General features: G+C 40.2%; 1 protein-coding gene across 1 annotated transcript; it reads left to right on the top strand.

The window, feature by feature from the left end:
• Positions 1-818: 818 nt before the first annotated feature.
• Positions 819-20,375, top strand: CHP1 (calcineurin like EF-hand protein 1). Its single transcript, XM_040067651.2, has 7 exons — positions 819-1,033; positions 6,958-7,030; positions 13,937-14,017; positions 15,315-15,442; positions 16,341-16,402; positions 17,355-17,477; positions 18,737-20,375. The coding sequence occupies exons 1-7, from the start codon at positions 967-969 to the stop codon at positions 18,788-18,790; spliced, it is 588 nt and encodes a 195-aa protein (XP_039923585.1). The 5' UTR covers positions 819-966; the 3' UTR covers positions 18,791-20,375.
• Positions 20,376-20,885: the final 510 nt, after the last annotated feature.

The raw sequence follows: 20,885 nt of genomic DNA, 5'->3' as shown, positions 1-20,885 counted from the left end.
CTGGGGCGCACTAGGAAGAGCACAGCCAGCAGATCGAGGGGGTTGATTCCACTCCTCTGCTCAGCCTTGGCGTGGCTGCATCAGAAGTGGTGTGTTCAGTTCTTGGTTCCTCAGTGCAAGAGAGATGTGGAGATCCTGGGGTAACCAGTGGAGTGCAACAAGGATGAATGGTCAACTGGAGCATCTCTCTTATAAGGAAAGGCTGAGGGAGCTGGGCCTGCTCAGCCTCGAAATGAGATGATTGTGTGTGGACTTCTTCAATGTCTATCAGTGTCTGGAAGGAAGACGTCAGAGGATGGAGCCAGGCTCTCCTCAGTGGTGCTGAGCAACAGGACAAGAGGCAGTGGGCAGAAATGGATGCACTGGAAGTTCCAACTGAACATGAGGAGAAACTTCTTTATTGTGTGCGTGACCATGCACTGGAACACGTTGCCTAGAGAGGCTGTGGAGTTATCCTCACTGGAGATATTAAAGAATCATCTGGACGGGACCCTGTGCCATGTGCTGTAGGATGACCCTGCCTGAGCAGGGAGGTTGGACCAGCTGACCCACTGCGGACCCTTCCAACCTCACCCGTTCTACGATTCCGCGATTTGTTAAACAAAGCAAGACCGCAGCACCGGGCGCCGCCGCGAACTCGGGAGAGAAACAACGACGCAGTTACTTTGGCCGGCCGCTCTCCCGCTGCGCACAGGCGCTCTCCACACGCGTGCGCGCAGGGCCCGTGGGCGTGTGAGGGGCGGGCGGGGCGGGGCGGGGCCGGGCCGGGGCGGGCGGAGGCGGCGGGCGGAGGCGGCGGGCGGGGCCGCGGCAGTCGGTGCGCGCTCGCCTTCCGCCTCAGAGCAGCGGCGCGGCCGCGGTCGGGCCTGTGCCGGGGGCGGCTGTGGCGCCGCCGTCGCTGCTGTTCGGCTGCGTAACTCTTCCCCCCGCCCCTCCCTTCCCTTCCCCTCGGGCCCAGCGGCGGCGATGGGTTCCCGGGCGTCCACTCTGCTGCGGGACGAGGAGATCGAGGAGATCAAGAAGGAAACGGGCTGTGAGTGCAGGGGCCTGAGTGCGGCGGGGCGGGGCGGGGCGGGCAGCGCCGCGGGATCGGCGGCCGGAGCGGGGCCGCCCGCAGTCCCTCGGGCCGGGGGGGCCCTGCCCGGCGCGGCCGCGGCGTTCGCGTCGGGACAGTGCCCGGTCCCCGCCACCCGCAGCCCCCGCGGCCGGACGTGTCTGGCAGGCCCGCGGAAACCCGGGAAGCGCTTCTCGGTTCCCCCCCGCCGCTGCTGGCAGCAGCGGCGCGATCCCAGTAGGATAGAAGGGAAGCGGTGCTCTTGGTGTGTGCCGTATTGTGTTCGGTCAGAGGTAACTGCTTGGGTTTTGAAGAGTTGTCTGTCTCGATGTCTGGTGCTGGAGTTTCCCTCAGTTTTTAATCCAAAGAAAAGGTGTTGTGTAGTAATTTTTTCCCCCAAGTGCTGTTTGTTTCAGGGGACAGTGCTAAAGTTGCCGTAAGGGTATTCAGAATGAGTGCTGAGTGGCATTGAAACCATAAAGGAAGTAATCTGAGATGTGAGTGTTACTAACTAAAAAGAAGTGAAAACTCCTGTACTAGTCAGCAACTGGGAGAGCATTATTTAAGCTGGACGCTAATATTTAGATACTTTAACCTACGATATTCGATCGAGTTGTTCTCCATAAACATAAATTACCTTAGAGAAGGTGAAACTCCAGTGTTGTTAATTTGCCCGATAGAATGGTTGCTTGAGAGTTCTAGTAAATACTAAATGATAACAAATGGAGGATGCCCTCTGAACTAGCTGGGGAGCAGAGGTCATAACATCATAGGTATTGCTTTGCTGTTTGTTTCTCCAGGAAACTTCTCAGGTCAAAATTCTGTGCCCAGCTGACAGTTTTTCTTCTGAATATGCTTCCTGATCTGTTCTTGCTACTTGAAAATGCTTTCTGCAGTTTTCTTTCCCATATAAATGGTATCATATATTCTTCTTAAGTGATAGTTTATTTGTGTCAGGAAAATAAGTGGCTACAGAAAAGAAATGAAAGAAGATTGTGGTGCTAGTGTAGTGGCAGAGTGAGTGAGTTCACATAGTTTTCATGATCCTTTTTCCATCTGTCATGAAAACCTTCTACAGGAAGGCTGTGATAAACAAGTAGGAATGGCAAAGTCTGCTTATCCAGCAGTAACTTTCTGTGGCTTTTTTCTTTTTAATCAAAAAGATCATAGAGTAAAGGTAGGCTCTTCTCATTTAAAAAGGTGCTTCAAAAACCAAACCCCAATTCTGGAATATTTTTCCAGAATGTTTTACATTTTTCCTCATGCGGCTACTTGATTTAGTCTCTGTGGTGTTTTATTCCTGAAAGTTAACTTACATGATAGTTAAATAAATACTATTAAGATGACTATATAGGCATCCTAAGCAATAAATCCACTTGACTCTAGTTAGCCTCTAAATGTTTTTCTTGTATCATCAGATAAAAGTTATGACTGGTGGGTTTCAGCTTTGTGACCTGAGGTATGTTCATTTTCCCGTGTTTTATCTAGTCAAGTAATACCACTTTGTTAATCAACCATTGCTAATCTCTGACTCATGCTTGCTTATAAGTCATCACAGTGTGTTTCATTGGCTTTATCAATCATTTTCTTCTTCTCCCCAGTCTGTAACTGCAGTTTAGGAATCTGATTTTTCTCTGCTTTTTATACTTCTCTACGTAGATGGAAAATTCCACCAAGCTGTCAGTGCTACTGTACACTTCATATAGGTGAAAATATTTATACAAGGTGGGGAAAAAAACCCAAACACTGGTTATCTGGATCAAAGTTCACAGGCAGAATGCTAAGGTAGTGTTACTTAATAGACTGCTGTGGTCTATTGGAAACCTGGTGTTGATGGTACTTCAGCTCCTGAAGAGTTTGAGAAAGGGACTTTGTAGACATGAAAAAATATGGCAGCATTACAAGTCCATCTTGAGCTGGTGGTCTGATAAGTGCTCCCAAGGATTCTTTTTTGGCCTGTTTACTGTGAAATGGGTTTTCTACAGTTCATCTGGGGTAGGTGTGAAGAATTGAGTAGAATAGTTAACCAGTTTGATTGAATTCAACTGTGGAATTATATAACTTCTGCTCAATTTCATGTAGCACAAAACTGAATAGCTAACGATACTGACATGAGTGAGAAACTATGTTAATATTCTTTAGCAGAATATTCTTTTGTGGTAGTGAAAAGCACTTTGTACCATCAGTTCAGAGACATCTGCAAAGGTAATGCATCAGATTCTCAGCAGCAGGTGTGAAGTCAGAAGTTGACAGTCCTAAATCTCACATGATGTTGTCTGGAAATTGTTTGCTTTTCATAGAAACATTTTGAAATTTGAGCTTGAAAACACCTTGAAGTCATCCTCATTGCTTTGACATTTCAGTAACAGCTGTAAAAAAAATGATGAGAGGCACAAGATGTTGCTTGTCTGCATTCTGTTGCAAGCTTTTGGAAAGCAGTTGGAATGTAACAGTATTCAAACTATTTGGTTCACACCCTTTGTTTCCATGCTTTGAAGCACTCTACCTAAGGATTAATAATAAACTAATGCTCATACCTAAATTTAGGAGAAAGAAATGTTTCCATGGTAGCAGATGATAATAGATTTTTCTGATGGATATTTATATATTTTTCTCAGTATATAATTACATGAATTTATGCTACTGTTGTAGACAAGAGTGTCTAATTGCTAAAAACTTAAGTAAAATAGAGGGAGCAACTCCTAATTTAGAGGTCTTGACCATAAATTTTTAGAAGAATCCTGGTGGGGTAGCAGTATGGATAAAATGGTGTTTCAGCTAGTTTTAAAGCCTTAACCTTGGATTTTCAAGAAGCAGTCATAAACTGTAGATCGTGATTCTCCTATGGTATTCAGGAGAATCTTTCTGTTTGTTTGCAAATGCACTGAAAAATGACCAGTGACACAGCTTTTGTGAGGGATGAGAGCCAAAAGGAAATTACGACAGAACACAGTGGTGAACCTGAATCATTCTCCTTTTTCACAGAGCTGTGATATGTTTTTTGTCTAGTATGACGTTAATGAATATATCACTTCTCCTGTCAAGGGCTACATACTATTTCTCACATACTAGCTGTTACAGGGATGTTCCAGAAATGGAGATGCTGACATCAGTTTGGAAATGGTAGCTGAGTAGAATTCTCATCACCTTCTTTGTTTACAGGGGGGAGTGGGAGTATGGGGCTCCTCATAGGAGATCTAACTCCAGCCTTCTTTTCTTCACCATCAGTTGTTGTTATGTTATCTAAAACATTAGATCAGAAATGCAGAAATTTGAAGTCTTTAGAGTACTGGTGCTTGTTTTCTCTGTGTGTGTTGCTTAACTTGGAAGTGAGCAAGCTGCCCAGTCTTATTGTAGGGAAAGTGCCTTGGGTGAAACTGAGCAAATTGCCCAATCCTATGCAAAGAATGAAAGTTTCTGAGGAGACAATAAGGCTGGGGGGGGGCAGTGTCTGTGAAAACCCAGTTCCTGGCAGGTCATGCTAAAGGAGGGAACTGTTGAACCTAAACAAAAAGCCTCAAGGAATAAAGAACAAACCTGGAAAATTTGCCTCACTTGTCCCAGATCAAACAACTGCTATGCAACCTCTTCCCAAATAAGTTTGAGCAAGTAAGAGAAGTATTGTGCATGTCCTGGTGAAGGCTTTTTAAATTACTAAATCTGAAAATTACATTAAGTCCTAGTTTAACATTGTAGACAATCGCACCTTTACTGAGTAAACATTAACATTCAATTCAGCCTTATTTCATGTATTTATTAACTTCATCAGAAGAGACTGAAAAGCCAAGATCTCCTGTGGGGCCTTGTTGTGCTTTAACCTCAGCTGACAACCAAGTACCACACTTGCTTAGTCCCTGTTATGGTGGGGGGAGAAGCTGGGGGAGAAGGGAGGTGAAACCCATGAATTGAGATAAGAACAGTTTAATAATCGAAATAAAGTAAAATATAATAAAATAAAAAAGTTATTGATAACAAAGATAATGCTAATTGTAATGAAAAGGGGATAGAGAAATAAAAGCCAAGAAAGACAAGTGAAGCGCAGTACAACTGCTCTCCCCCTGTTGACCAATGCCCAGCCTGGCCCCAAACAGCGATTGGCCCCTCCTGGCCAATTCCCTCAGTATACACCAGACCTGATGTTGTGTGGTACAGAAGATCCCCTTGGCCAGGTCGGATCAGCTGCTCTGGCTGTGCTCCCTCTCAGCTGTTTGTGCACCTCCTCACTGGCAGAGCCTGGGAAGCTGAGAAGCCCTTGGCTTAGGGTAAGCACGACTTAGCAACAGCCAAAACAACAGTGTGTTGTCATCGTTATTCTCCTGTGAAATCCCCAAACCACATCACTGTACCAGTTACTAAGAAGAAAATGAACTCTGTCCCAGCTGAAACCAGGACAAGCGTTCTTTCAGTGCTAAAGGAATTGCTATTCTATATAGGTTTATCCCATTCATATCACAGACTAAAGATCTAGTTTGTCTAATATCTTGGGTTGTCTAGTAGCTTGGCAATATTGACACAGTTATGCTGAATTTAATATTGCCTTTGTAATTTGTGTTTCAAACTGCAGATTTAAAGTCCGCGATAACTTTCTGCTTGCTTTGTATCCCAATTCCTTCTCAAATTTCTTTAGAAACAGGCTTTTTAATTGTTAATTCCATGTCCTAGAAGCCTGGAAATTAATTTTGTGAGCAACTGGCTCCTGGGTTGGGCGCAAAGGGTTACAGTGAATGGGGTAACATCAGGCTGGTGCCCAGTCATTAATAGAATTCTTCAGGGCTCCATTTCAGGGCCCGTTCTCATTAACATCTTTGTAAACAACTTGGAAGAAGGACTCCAAGGCATACTAAGTAAGTTTGCCAGTGGCACTAATTTGGGAGGAGCTGTTGACTTCCTCGAGGGCAGAGAGATCTTAACAGAGGGCTGGGCACCGAAGTATTGCTGGTTTGATGCAAGACCTAAAAAATACTACTACGTTTAATAATATATCAGTCTTTGGCTCCAAGTTCTGGAACAAAGCCTTCCTCATATCTGCTTTCTGGTGACCAGTGATAGGACCTGAGAGAAAAGCATGAAGCTGTGACAGGGGAGGTTTAGGTGGGATATTAGGACAAGGTTCTTCACCCAGAGAATGAATGGGCACTGGAGCAGGCTCCCAGGCACCAGCCTGACACAGTTCACATAATGTTTGGACAATGCTCTCAGGCACACGGTGTGATTCTTTGGGATGGTGCTGTGCAAGGCCAGGAGTTGGACTCCAGTGGTTCTTTTGAGTCCCTTCCAAGTCAGGCTATTCTCTTGCTCTGTGAACCGCAGTATGTTCAGATTTCAGCAGTACTGTAAAAGAAGAAAAGTAAAATAAAAATTAAAGCCTCTCTGACCACTTTCCAGATGTGGAGAAACTGAGTTCTCTTTCCATCTTTAGCTGGAAAAAAGACAATGGGAGTAGAGATAAGCAAAAGAGAAGGAAAGATACTATAGCAGGAGTCTTTAGTGTCATGAGTGATATAGACGTCATCAGTGTAATCTTTTCCAGATTATTTCTAGCCATAAAGGAATTCAAGGAAATAAAGTGGAACGGTGAATCAAATATTTATTCTTTTTAATTAACATTTACTGACTCAGATAACCAAAAATTGTTAAAGATCAAAAGTAGAAATGGGTAAAAGACAGAGTTAGACAGATTTTTGAAGAATGAGCTATTTTGTGTATTCCTGCATATTAAGCTGTGATTTATAGCTCAAGAAGTCCCTAAATACTCTTTGTCATGTACTTTCAATGTAACTGGTTCTGTGTGAACTCTTTTTTGAACACAGCTTCTGGCAACAGTGCAGTTCAGTGTAATGAGGTCTGCTCCTATGAGGAATCATTGACATGCTAATTTGTCATCTTCTTTCTTTTTTCTTCAGTCTCCCACAGTCAAATCACCCGCCTGTACAGTCGCTTCACCAGCCTGGACAAAGGAGAAAATGGCACTCTTAGGTGGGTAATTCAGCTGTACTTGCATTGGCACATCGGTACTGGTGGCTTGCTCTTGCAGGCTGTCAGTGTGTTTTTCTCATTGGTAAACCACTGAGGCTGTTGTAAGAAGTTCTTTCATACCTACTGTCTACATGAAAGGTTTAATTGTTGAACTGAGGTGCTCTAAGAGCCAGCTGTCTTTACTGTAGTGTTGAAGGTTTGTAGCAGTTAATGGGAGAAAGTTCAGATTTGGTATTCAAAGTCTTATAAAAATGTTCCAGATTGTGAAACAACACTTTTAGATTGTTATTTCTTACCTTTCTTTTTATGTTGCTTCTGCTATTTATTATGAGAATGGTTCTGCTGTGTCATCTTTATCCTGGGTTCCGTAGGAAAAAAGATCTGTACTTACTTGTTTCTGATATCCAGTGTCTTTAAACACTACTTGGATCTGTGCTCCATTTACTACACTTAACTTTGCTCTTGTTGAATACCCATGTCTATTAGTATGCTCAAAAATGAAAAAAGAGCTGGAACCAAGTCACTGTGACTAAAGAACTATTCTATTCTTTAAAGTGGTAGTGCAGGACATTCTAAGATATTTAGTGTTTGTTTCATATCTACAGTTTGAAAACTATAGTAAACTGGTTTCTTACAGCTTAGTCAATTAAATAAAGATGAGTCTTTAACTTTATCTGCAAAATATTTTTCATTTTGACGGACCAAGTCTGCTGGAAAGAGTATTCTCAACCAAAAGGTAAACTCTGGTGAGATGATGGCGTGTTAAAATATATCTCTGCCTGCTGTCATCTGTAGCCTTCCCTACTCTCATGGATTTTGTTTCCCATTCACCATGTAGCCACAGTGCACAGGAAGGCTGGAGAAGAATGCAAGAGAGAGTAGGAAGGGCAAAGGAACATTGTTGTAGCATAACATGATATCTGGGGTTAATTGCTTTCATAGCAGCTCTATCCCAGTCAAATTCAGTGATTCAGGCATCACCTGAGGTTTTGTATGTAATCTTGTAAAATATGACTGTGGGATGCATTATATATCCAGAAAAGCTATAGGCCTACCTATAAACCAACCTAACTAATGCTGAAATCACCTCTTAAAAGATCAAGGTGGCAAGTTGTAAGATATATGGTCTTTGGCAGTACTTTGGGCTTACTGCAGTTTCCTTTCCTGAAGGAAATGCGCAGTTCCTTCTGGTGCCACAAATTGATGATTTCGCAGCATTTAAGTAATTGGATGTGGAGTTGTATGGTAAACAGGACTACAGAGTGATTATTTTGGGTTAAAAATACTCTTCCTCCCCTTTTGCCTTGTGTAGGTTTTGAAGCTGATTGACTCCAGTGATTTGGACTGTGGCTGTACTGTAAACTTCTAGACTTGAGTAGCTGAAGGGATGACTAAATGGATTGTGTGTGTAAAAAATTGTCTTGGGATGGGATATGCAGGAACTTCCAGAAGCCCACTCTGACACTGAACCCAAGGCATTATATAAATTGTAGCATTGGCAATTCTGATGTAGAGATCAACTGATTAGATAGTGGATAAGGTTAATGTTTAAAATTGTTTGGAAAAGAACATTAACAGCCTTTACAAACTTTATATGTGAGTTTAATAGTCATTGATGAATAAAGGTGGTGGCTACTGGATTAGTCTAGCACAATTTGAACCCAGGATGTGTTCTTTCTCAACTCTTCAGTGTTTTCCTCCAACACTAAATTCACTTACTAAATCCATAAGGTTTGTATAAACGTCAAAGTGATTGTACTCGGTTTATGTAAGAGCAGTAATTGATTAAATATGCTATGAATGTCTGTTGCACAATGCTCAGTTTCACAGTATTATGCATCAGGAGGAGGTAGACTTCCATTGTTGATAATCATGTGGTACTTAGGAAAGGAAGTGGAGGTTGTTTGGCAAATCCCAGCAACTGTGCGTATTATGATCCCTTAGTTTGCAGTCTTGGCCCCTAAGCACAGCCCACTCTCAAACATGTCTCACTTAACAGTGGCTTTCAGCTTTTTAAACTTATCCTGTTCTGTTCTAAGCCCACAAAATGCAGACACTGTTAATTTTAAGAAATGGAAAGCTACTTCCTGACGAATAAAGATTGAGGAGAGAACAAGAACTACAGCTTGGGAGGTCATAGATGTTGGTTTCTGAAATACAAATGAAAGAGAACTTGCTGCTTTAAGACAAGTAGGAAGAAGTTATCACTTGCTTATTACCACCAGACAGTTTAGAGGGTATGTCTTCTGTTTGTTTCCTGTGAGCAAGATTGATTGTTTCCATAAGGATGACTTACACCTTTGACTTACAAATCAAATATGACAAAATCACTCATGTGACTGTGATGAGGAAAATAAATGCTAAGCAGTTCTTTATGGCATGAAATAAATCTTTAAATGTGTACCACCCTTCTGAAGAAGGGCAAAGTAAAGAGCACTTTGTATAGATCTGGTAGATGATGATTAATCCTGGTAGTTCTGGAACTATAATCAAAAGCAGAAATCTTTCATAGTCAGATGTTTCTATCCAGTGTACCTATGTGCAATTTCAAGGCACTTTGTTTTTAAAGAGTTACATAAATAAAATATTAGAGAAGGTTATTGATAAAGACAAAACTTGGTCTTCAAAAAGCTTTTGTTTTTTGCTTCCTTTTTTTCCTCTCACATATTTATTCTCTAAGTGACTACAGCCATTTTTACCTGTAAAGGTAAAAATGTCAGGTTTACCTTCACCTTTCTGTAAAAGTGTAGAAAAAATTTATATTTTTCCTTAGATTCACTTTTTCTAAACAAAATGAGTAAGTTCCCTCAGACTTCCACCATCTGAACAAAACCATGTTGGAAAAGACAGGACAAAACCGTTCTTGAAAATTCTTCTGTCACCTTTGGTTTCAATATTGTGACATGCTGAGCTGCCAAAACAAAAGATTGATACCCTTGGTTGTCCCTAGCTACATCTGAATTGTGAAATCTGGAACATTCTTGTTCTGTCTACATCCTAACTACAGCTCAGGAGGAAAACAGTGTGCACGTTTCCTTACGTGCTGATTTCCAATATGAGGAAATAGTATAGCATGAACAGGGTAAATATGTGATTGCTTAGTGAGTATCCCTGTTGGGTGGTACTGTAGTGTACACCACGCAAGAATACCTTTGTTCCAAAGTTTATCTACTAGTAAGTAACTGCAAACAGACATGCAGAGAGCTATAAAAAGAGGTACTTATTTAAACTGCTGTCTTTGCATGTAACTTGTATGGAACCTCCCACTTAAAAGCAGATTCTTGGGCGCTGGAGGAGACAGGTTAAGCACTTGAGAAGTAGCTTTTACTGTACAGTAATTGGTATAGCATGCAAGAAGGAAGCAAGGGAAAAGGTTCTGAAAGCTGGTAGCTACAGAGAATAGACACACTGAGCTGTTCATGTCTGATGTGTATGGAAGCTGTTCACACGTGTCTGCTGGAGAACTTCAGAAAACCTCTGATCCTGAGAGAAGAGTAACATGAGCCAGCCAGGCCATCTGTCAGTCTTTGTCAGCTGACTGAACCATCTGGGTCTGGAAATATGTCAGGCTCGTTCTTATTAGTTCAAACAGATACTACAAGATTGCAAAACATAAAAGCTAGCTCTCTGAATGTGGAAGTCTTTACTTTTTCTCAAGAAAATGCAAAGCATTTTTAGCTTTATCTAAAATAGAAAAGACAGGAAGGATATGGGTTTGGATTGGAAAAGACAGGGTACAAGAATAGTCTATACTTGCATCTTCAACCACACTTTATGAATGCTGCCTTTTTTCTTTCCTTCCTTATTGCTCATCTAATTATCACCTTTTTGCATACTTCTTGGCCTTATGTTTATGAACCAATTAGGGCTGTGATAGTTAAGCAACTTTTAACATTTGTGTAGACCGTCTGCAAGAATGGAGTCAGATGAGATGGATGACACAATCCTGAAAGGTGGGGGAGTAGGGATATTGATATTCTTTCCCCAAAACTTCTCCAGGCTTCCAGCACCTCATTGTCATCTGTGGTGTTCTTAGATTTTTTTGAAGTTTTTTAACTTCCTCAAGATGTGCATTCAACAGAAAGCTAATTGGAGAGGAGGAAGGTAGGGAGTTTTTTATGGGGGATACATTAGGCCACCAAAAGGTTAGCTGAATGACAAAGCTGATGTTAGCAAGGGAAGGGAGCAATGGAACCTCTTCATTAGTAACCTCAAATCTTTTTGACCAACTTGCATGATACACCTTACTGCTTTTAATTATTTTCCTTCTTCAAGTAATTTTTTGTTACCTGTATCCTCTGAGCATCTTTCCTTTCCTCTACCACTTCTGATGCACATGTATGTGGGGTTTTTCCCTTTCCATTATTTTACTTTCCCTCAACTCTAGATACCCCTCCTCATCCCTGGTGAGGGAACAGTGTTTTGCTACCATCTAGAAGTAACAGAAGAATGAACAACCAGAAATGGAAGGAAAAAAGGGGTCTTGTAGGCTTCTTGCAGCCTTTGGGATAAGGCTGAACCACCTTTACAGTAGGTATCTGTTCTGTGCTTTGGAGGGAATACCCGTGCTTAGGAATACTTGTCTTGCTTAGAATCTAAAAATTCTTTGCTGCAAATTGCATCTAACTGTGAATACACTGGCATATGTATTAAATGCTTGGCCTGCATAATGTTCACATGCAGGTAAAGGTGGCTTTGCCTGTTGCATTTAAGCAAAGATTTCATAAGAGCCTAGTTCATGGAAAGATACCTTAGAAGAGCCTTGTTGCCCATGAACAAAAAAGAAGTAGAGGGTATTAAATTTTGTGTAAGCGCCAGCTTCAGCCAGGTGAGGTTGGTCCATAATGACTGCAGGAAAGCTTAGCTTTATAAAGTAGAAAATAACTTACCCCACGTTCATTTGCTTTTATGGCTGTTGCAGCTATTTCAGTTATAACACTCACTCAGTAATGTGCTCTTAATAAGCAAAAGTGCTCTACTGCAATCCTGATAATGACAGGACAAGTAGATTTGAAACCAGGGAGTTATTTGTGGTTAATTGTTAATCTCCTGTTAGAAAACAGAATCACTGGAGGCTGAAATGCCACATGTCTACTGAGGCTGAATACTAAAAAGTTGAGATATGCAAGTAAAAAAATACTGGAGCATTAGGATTTTGCTCTACATGGAGGAGAGGGCAGCTGCTGCTTTTAGGTTATAAAGTTAGTATTGACACTGAAGTTCTGCTTTTAAAATATTGTTATTAGGACATAGGCTTTCCACATCACTGCATCTCCTGCTTAAATCACTAATGCATGCTTTGCCCTTCAGCAATAGCTTAAAATGCGGCAGTTCTGAAGGGTCTGGTAACAAGTTGATCATGCTAAACAGATGTTAACTTTGCCTGTTAAAGTAACACGGACCTGGTCAGAGCAGAAGTTTGCTGGGATAACTTAAAAATATGGTCAGGTTGCTCTGTCAGAAGGTCAGACAGTTTAACCGTGTTGTAACAGATGCACTGTAAATTAGGAGTCTTAACAGTGCTGTGGTGGTGACTGGGTGCAAAAAGTGCTTTAGAATACATTTAAAACTAGAACATCTTACTTCTCTGCCTTTCCCAAGCTAGACTGGTGATAAAGTCAGCCAACTTCTTTTTTACCCTGTCTTTAATATCACAACATTGTAAGAAGCTTTTATATTTAAATAATCTCAAATTTTATTTGTGTTTACTTTCATAAACCATTTTTTTGCTTTAATGATGTCATGAGTCAGACCTTGTTGCCTGTTTAGTTAGTGAGCATAGTTTTGAAAAGTTGCAAACATTCAGTAACCAAGTTTGAGACTTTGACCCCAACTTCAAAACCAGCAAGACTGCATTTGAGTCAAAGGGAGCTGCCAGTATTTCTGGAGCTTGGGCAGGAAATGTCAAGTTATGGATCCAGACAGAATAGGGTGGCGATTTTTTACACCTTAACCTCCTTGCTGTTTGCAATTTAAAATCTAGATGATTATGAAGTACATCTTGTAGTAACTGATAAATTGCTGTGTTCAGTTGTAAGGAACAACAAACCAAACAAACCTGCTCACTAAGACACATCTGGTGTGTCTGCCTTGGTCACACCAAGATTACCCATTTTCCTGACAGTCTGTTAGGTTGGAAGAGAAGAGAAAATACTAGTGCAATTCTAATAGGAGAATGAAGCCTGTGTTCCTATCATACTGTTCTAAAGTGTGTATGCAGTACAACTCATCATGTCTTTCAGATCAGAAGAATAACAATGTAAGCATAGCGGTGTTTATATTGTGCTGTGTACATATAATCATGACCAGAAAAGAGAATGGTTGGCAAGAGCAGTGAGTATTTGCCTGTACTGGTGAAATTATATCTGGTGTACAGGTGCCTGTAAAAGTGTAAATTTGCCAGTTTAAAATAGGAGTACTGCTTGGTTGAAGCTAAAATAATCTGAAATTTGGCATTTATTATAAGATATGGATTTGTTGCATAAACAAACAAAATCTATCAGAACATGCTAATGACTTGTAGTATGCATGGAGAAGTATGGTATTCTTCCAGAATCTGAAATGAGGCAGTCTGGAAAAGCCGTGACAATTCATATGATTAAGTACCAAATAATTATTAAAAAAACCCAATCAATATTTTAATCTTGGAGCCATAATTTCTTTCAAAGCAACTTCAGAAGCTCCCCTTTTCTTGCGTTGCAAACTAGTTGGCATCATTACAGTAAGCACAAATGATGTTACATGATAAATGAGCATTGCTAGTTTGTAAGGCCATATGAGTTTGGCATTGTCTTTTGTTTTATTTTGTGCCATTAGTCATAAAGAAAACATGATTTTAAAAAGTTGCATTTTCGATTTCTTTGACTTGAACTTTATGCTGACTTGTTGTGTTCTTGCTTTACTTAGCCGTGAAGACTTCCAGCGGATTCCAGAGCTTGCCATCAATCCACTTGGAGACAGAATTATCAATGCCTTCTTTCCAGAAGGGTGAGTTTCAACAAACTGAATTTGTGAGCAGGCACAAAATTTGTAGTCTGTCAGAAGTTTTCATAGGAGTGAAATGCTGATAATTAAAGCACAGAATTTGAATTTACTAATAACTAACCACTTCAGACTTGCCCTGCAGTGTGTGGGTATGTAGTTTCCTCAGCATATTTTAATTCTCTAATGAGAAATACTTCATGATTTACAAAGTTTTTTCGTGCTTTATTTATTGACAAACCCAGGCTTTTGTCACAGTTTTCCATTCTTCTTCTTAAATTACTGAACACTTTTGAAGAAATTACAGGCTATGTATGGACTTTGGTTCTTAAAGCAAACTTATATCAACACTGTTCTGTGTAAAGGAGCATTACAATTAACTAATTCGGTCTTATTGTATCTGATATAGTAAGTGTACCACTGTTACTAGATTGGCTTTTTTGGTTGGTCGATTTTAGGGTTTTATTACATTTAAGACATAGATTATGACACTTATAACACAAATCCAAAGAGATGATCAAATTTTCAGTATTGTCTCTCTTCATTATACCTCTCTGGATTGGTCTGTGGAATCTGCTTCTGCTTTTGCAATTGTCGTTACTGATTGGTGGAGTTCAAATTGTCTAATCAAGTCATAATATCAGCTAAAACCAGGCAGGGTTTACTGAATAGAAAGCAGGCATTCTGGGAAGTATTTACATGGCTGGTTCCTACAGAAACTAGAGAAGAGACCTCTGTCAGAGAGCAGTGAGCAATGACAGCCCCACAGGCAGGAGCCGAGCGTGACAGCAAAGCTGGAAAGGGTGATGTACTTGCTGAAGAAGGGTACACACACACCTGAACACAAAAAACAGAGCGTGTCCAGTGACTGTTGTCAGGTCAACCAACAGTCCAGTGCTTGACAGTGCTGAAACTAGTATCAAGTCAATCCAGGGAATCAGCGTCCAGGTCAGCAAGATACAATGCTACATTGGAGCACAGCAACAGCATAGCTCAGGCATGGATTAAGGGTGAGGGCTCCAGCTTAAGCGCACTTTGCAGGTAAGGAAAGGGTAGCCCTTAGTAAGTCTTCTCACAGCTTCTCTTTTTTACACATCATACTTCATAACAGCACGATCCCAGCTTGCAACAGCATAGGCAGCCAAACCCTGGGGAGGTGGGAAGAGTTCACATGGTTTTGATGCTTCAGCTATTAATAGCCTTCTTCACTGAAATGAAGAGCCTGTATTAATAGTCTTCTTCACTGAAATGAAGAGCCTGTATAAGGTATGCCAAAAACTGACCTGCTGAAATGCTTATGCAGAGAGGACCAGGTGAATTTCCGTGGATTCATGAGGACGCTAGCCCACTTCCGACCCATAGAAGATAATGAAAAGAGCAAAGACCAGAATGGACCAGAACCACTGAACAGCAGAAGTAACAAGCTCCACTGTAAGAAATGTGAACCTTCCTATAGAATTAATTATTTTTCCATGTTCTTTTTGGTTGGGTTGGAGGTTTTTTTCCTCCTTAGGAATGAAGGAAAGAGGCTTGGGATCTTCTGCACAGTTGTTTCCTGCAGAATGATCTCTTCTAATGCCTGATTTTAAAAAAAAAATTACTTGGAAGCTTATCTGTTCAGAATGTTAATAATTGAGCCATTGTTACAGTTGAATTTGGTGGAATTGGCTGACTCTTGAGTAATATATATATACTTTGCAAAATGTCTCATAACAGAAGTGTTTCAGAATGGTTTGTATTCAAAATTATTTCAGATTTAGAGGCCACATCCCATGCATGAATGAGTTTTTCTGCTTATTTCTCTAATTCTTCCATATAATATAGTGGTTTTCCCCCACCTTCAGCTGAGTACTTTCTTAAATATTTGGATGTCTGCCTACAGTATATGAGCAGAATGCTCTTTCTTGCTAATCAAAATTGGCAAGAGTCCTAAGAGTACTTAAAATTTCTGTCACATCTCATCCAGAATTATAATCAAAGAGAATGAATGGTAATGTAAAAATGGTTGGCTCTGAAATTAAAGGATTGTATGTATCTTAGTGATAATTATTCTTCCATGACTTGGGGTTTTGAGGAAATATCCTGCAAACAGAGTGCTTGTGAACATAAAATTTTTCCACTATTAGCAATAATGCTGTTCCTGTGTGTGGTAATAACACTTTATGGAACTGAGCATTAGTTTTATGGTGAATTAAAATTCTAAGCTAATTCTCTTAAAATAATTTACAAATACTTAGTTTTGTTGTTTTTTCCTTTATATAAATCTGTTGTTATGAAGAAAGATAATGGCGCTTGAATTCAACTTTCTTTCTTTCTTTCCTCCCTGTAGTTGCTTTTCGATTATACGATCTAGATAAAGATGACAAGATTTCCAGGGATGAGCTTCTCCAGGTAAATAGCACAGGGCTGCTTTGAATGACTGAATCATGATGTTCTCTGTGACTTCATACCCACTTAGAAGAGGGAAGTTGCACCAGTTTATTCAGAAGAACTGCTGGAATACTGTGGTGTCTTTGCTTACCTCTGCCTTAAAGCTTTATATGGTATGGGACTTGATTCTTATTTGGTAGGCTAGGCAGATCCTGTTGGAAGTGACACCTAAATATTCAACTACAAATAAATACACTAGGCCCCGTAAGAACTGCCTTCTACAACTTTCAAAGGTGCTTCTAAAAGGATTTCCAAAGGACAGTCACTGAGGTGGATTAGGTTGTTTGTGTGGTCCTCTGTGCGTCCTCTCTATAGAATAAAACTTCTTGAAATTGCAGCAAAGGTAATCAAAGTTCATCAGTGCTGCATATGTATGAAACTAGGCTTGTGCTAGGAGTAATTACATGCTGCTAATCCTGGGAAGCACACATGGCAATTTGTGGTTCCTGATGTAAGGAAAAGGTTTGTTTTTCACTGGAACCGCCCTCTTGGATCTGCTCAGAAAATGCTTTACTGAATGTGGAGGTAATGGCAGTTGTCACTGGACCGTGTACTTTCAAGATTTCCTGTAGGCAAATATCTCAAACAGCAGATATTTAATCAAATGCTGGTATGTTTTCTCGGGCAAAAAGTAGAAGCACTGGACAAAACTACTCATTCCTAGTTCCAAAAGTTTTCTCTTGTTTCTGCCTCTTCCTGCTGCCTAGTGAAAAAGCAGGATTCTTTGTCAATGATGGCTGCAAAAGATACCTTTATTTCCTGAAAGACTTAATGTACAAATGACAACAGAAGTCTGGCTAGAAATTAATTCAATGAAAATCTTGTGTGGTGTTATTTTGACAGTACACACAGAAAGAAAGCACCAAGAATACTTGTGTTCCTATGTCAGTGATGGTTATTTTGTATGCTATAGGTATTACGGATGATGGTTGGTGTAAATATTTCTGATGAACAGCTGGGCAGCATTGCTGACAGGACAATCCAGGAAGCTGATCAAGATGGAGATAGCGCCATCTCCTTTGCAGAATTTGTAAAGGTTTGTAAACTCTTTTTAATGACTAAATGAAACGGCTCAGTAATGAGCAAGTCATTCAGACAAATGCAAATGGCAACAGAGAGGATATAATTGAAATAGTTGTGCCTGCATTTGGGCAAAGCCTTCTGCTAGCTTTTTCATCTCTTTATTAGTCGTGTTTTGGGTTTTTTTTTAATACTGTCAGGGTGCTAATAATTACTCCACATATTTCTTTATACTCTCACATAAAGCTACAGTCCTGAATATACTGAAGAATTTTCACTTTTTGTTTTGCAACTACTTCTTTCTACACTAGTAGCCTGACTAGCACAGTTAGAACAGATGAATTCTTCTGCTATAATAGCACTGATCAGCTTTCACTCGTAGATTTCATCTGTTAGCAACACAGCTAATACTGGTATTTAAGTTCCTAGCTCTGGTACTTTGAATTACATGTTTTGATAGTCCAAAACAGGTAATAGTAGGGAGCTGTTAGATAGTGGAGAAGGTTGTCCTGTAGCAGAACAATTTCAGCTACCTAATGGAATGCTATAGACTAGACGAAAAGTTCTAACATGGGATATTGTGGTTTGGTTTAAGGAAAACTTTTTACTAAGAGGATGGTCATAGCTTCTGAAGGATGTAGAAATTCCTTCCTTGGAGATATTTAAAGCTTAACCAGGACAAGGCCCTGAGCAACCTGATTAGCAGGTGCTGCTTTAAGTAGGAATTGAGGGATTGGACTAAAAGACTTCTGGATGTCTCTTCAAACATAAGTTACTCTCATCTTCAAGCACTGATGTCTACTGCCTGAAACAGTTCAGAGCAGAGCGATGCTTCGTGCCTCCATGCTAATAGCAATTTAGTGAATGAACATGCCACCCCAGTTCTACAAAGATCTACATTAGTGGTGCTCTGGTCTGGATTTTTGCTCTTCAGTGGTTGTTCAGGTCCCTTTCTCTATGCCATTCTCCCATCTGTTTCCTGGCTGGGCATTACCACACAATCTAGTTTTGGAAATCCAGGCCTTTCTGTGCTGTTGGCAGACTGAAACCACATTAGTTACACTTTGATCAACAGCCTTCTTGTGGCTTTGATGACTTAAGTTCCTTCCCTTGGACAGACCTTAGCCCACAATCAGAAACAGCGGTCTCTAGATGAACTGGCATGCTGAATTGAAGACATCCCGTGTTCCTGCCCATTTCCTCAATACTAGAATAAGAAACCTTCTAGGAGAGATGTACAGTAACTTAAGTAGCTGTTTCTCAATTTTATTGCAGGTTTTGGAGAAGGTGGATGTAGAGCAGAAAATGAGCATTCGATTCCTTCACTGATGGATGGAGAGCCTATTCCTTTCTACTCCAACTATGTAATGAATAGAACTTCATTTTCTCCTTAGCACCATAACCCAGAGCATTGCTACTGGTGCATATACAGTACATCTCCAACCCCTCCCTGATTTGTTCTACCAGTGTGAACATTCCCTGTGCAACTGGAACAAAGGGAAATGGCTGCCATGCAACTTGGAAAAGGAGATTTTTTTAATGTTGTCCATCCTGGGTTTTTTGCCCTTTCTCTTGTCTCCTTCTGCTCTACTGTTTCAGTAAAAATGTCTCTCCTTATACACTACTGTTTAACCTACGAACTGATTCTTCTGAGCTCTGAATCTGAGAATGGAAAAACAGGAACATGCCACAGAAGTGCCCTCTGAAACATTCTGGAGATAAGCATCTACTCAAATACTAGGTGCACTGATAATATTCACTTGCCACATTACAGCTGCCTTTTTTTAAAAAAAATATTTTGCCCCTTTCCAATTTGGCTATTTACTTGCAGATTTTTTTCTTCAGTGCTTCTAAATCTGCCTTTTGCTTGAGAACTTCTTGATTTCTATGGCTTCATTGTACAACTAGAACAAATGCATGATGATAGCTAAGAGTACTTTAAAGTACTGTGAGTAGGTTTTGTTCTTTGTGGAATGAAATCACAGGTACAATAGTAGAATCTATGTTGGGGACAGGCTGTGGTGTTCTTAAAAGGAGTAGGAAATCTGCACTATGTCACTTGAACTGTTCTAGTAGCAGAGGCAGAAACTTGTTTCTTTCCTTTGCATAGCTTGCAGGCTTGACAGCCAGCGGACCATGAAGTGTCCTCTCCAGATTGTTTTTGTGTAGGATCATCCAAAACCACCTCACCCAAGGTGGTTTTGCTTCTGAAAGTGTAAATTTGTTTACCACTGTACAAAATGGAAGAAAACCAGTCATGCCAAAATCTGAATTTGTAGTTCTGTAACTGCCACCTGGTAATAGTGTCATGAAACATGAAATCATGAAACTGATTTCATATGGGTTTTTTCCCAATTATAGTGGCCTGCATAATGAGTAATTATTTATATTTTCCAGTATGAAAGTGCTGGTCTGTTGTATTTGTGTTGAGGGTGGTAGCTGTATTTAAGAAAGCTCTGGCATAAGAATACAATTTGGGAAAGATCATATTATCCCAGATATTTTAGAATGTATTTCTGTTCAAATCTATTTGCAAGTGTAAGATGATTAATACTATTAATGTAATGCTGATAAATTCAAGAGATTAGAATCTGTGAAGGTTCAGTAGTAACAATTTTCTGTGGCTAGATTGACAGATGATCTTGTGTAGTTCAGCTGGAGCATTCCACAATCTGGGAGATCCTTCCAATAAAGCCAAAAACCCCTGGGAGCTTCTTTATTGAAGAATCAGTGTTATAACTGCTTCTCTGTCATGTGTTAACGTTTCTATAAATACTTACCAGTCTCAAAACTACTGTCAAATGTGCATTTCCTTTTTTCTCAGTTCCTTTAATCATCACTTTTGTTGAAGGATAACACACAAGTCTCTGAAGGATTTTTGATTTGTTTTAAATAAAGGAATTCAAAAGTAAAATGTTGCACTTTATAATTTTGCAGAGTGCAGCACAGTTCCAGAAAAAAATGTGAATTAAAAACCTCTACCCCATATGAGAAAGAAATACTATACTTTTATAACTGTTTCATATAAAATAGGAACGTAACAGTGCTAAGGAGAGGTAAAAAATGCTTGTAAGCTTTTGTGATTTGTTTAGAAGTGGGTGTTGTTGTCTTCTGATACTACAGTTATATCCTACAGTTGTGCCTTATTGTCCCAGTGAGACTGGATATTGTATTTATCAGTCCATAAATAAACCTTCCACTGTATAAACAAAAACTAAAACCAAACAATCCCCTAGCTCTTCCTGTATGGCAACCAACTAGCCTTTAATTACTGGAAAAGCTAAATACCAGTAAGAGTGGTGCTAGCAGGCCTTACAGCTCAGTTTCTTATAACTGAGCTTGTTTCAGGGTATTGACAATCCTTCATTCTGCTGGCAGAAACCAATGCAAAACATGAGCTCCAGAAGAGGACACGCAGGGCTCG

Source organism: Hirundo rustica, chromosome 6 (assembly GCF_015227805.2).
Source record: "Hirundo rustica isolate bHirRus1 chromosome 6, bHirRus1.pri.v3, whole genome shotgun sequence".
NCBI lineage: Eukaryota > Metazoa > Chordata > Aves > Passeriformes > Hirundinidae > Hirundo > Hirundo rustica.
The sequence above is the reverse complement of the archived record's forward strand: the minus strand, read 5'-3'. Positions and strand labels throughout refer to the sequence as shown.

What these genes read in the sequence shown, in the direction of transcription:
- CHP1 (XM_040067651.2), top strand. Translation starts at nt 967, where the DNA reads ATGGGTTCCCGGGCGTCCACTCTGCTGCGGGACGAGGAGATCGAGGAG. An exon ending in CAGAAGTAACAAGCTCCACT is followed by an intron (nt 15,443 to 16,340) that starts GTAAGAAATGTG and finishes TCCTCCCTGTAG; the next exon opens with TTGCTTTTCGATTATACGAT. An exon ending in CCAGGGATGAGCTTCTCCAG is followed by an intron (nt 16,403 to 17,354) that starts GTAAATAGCACA and finishes TGTATGCTATAG; the next exon opens with GTATTACGGATGATGGTTGG.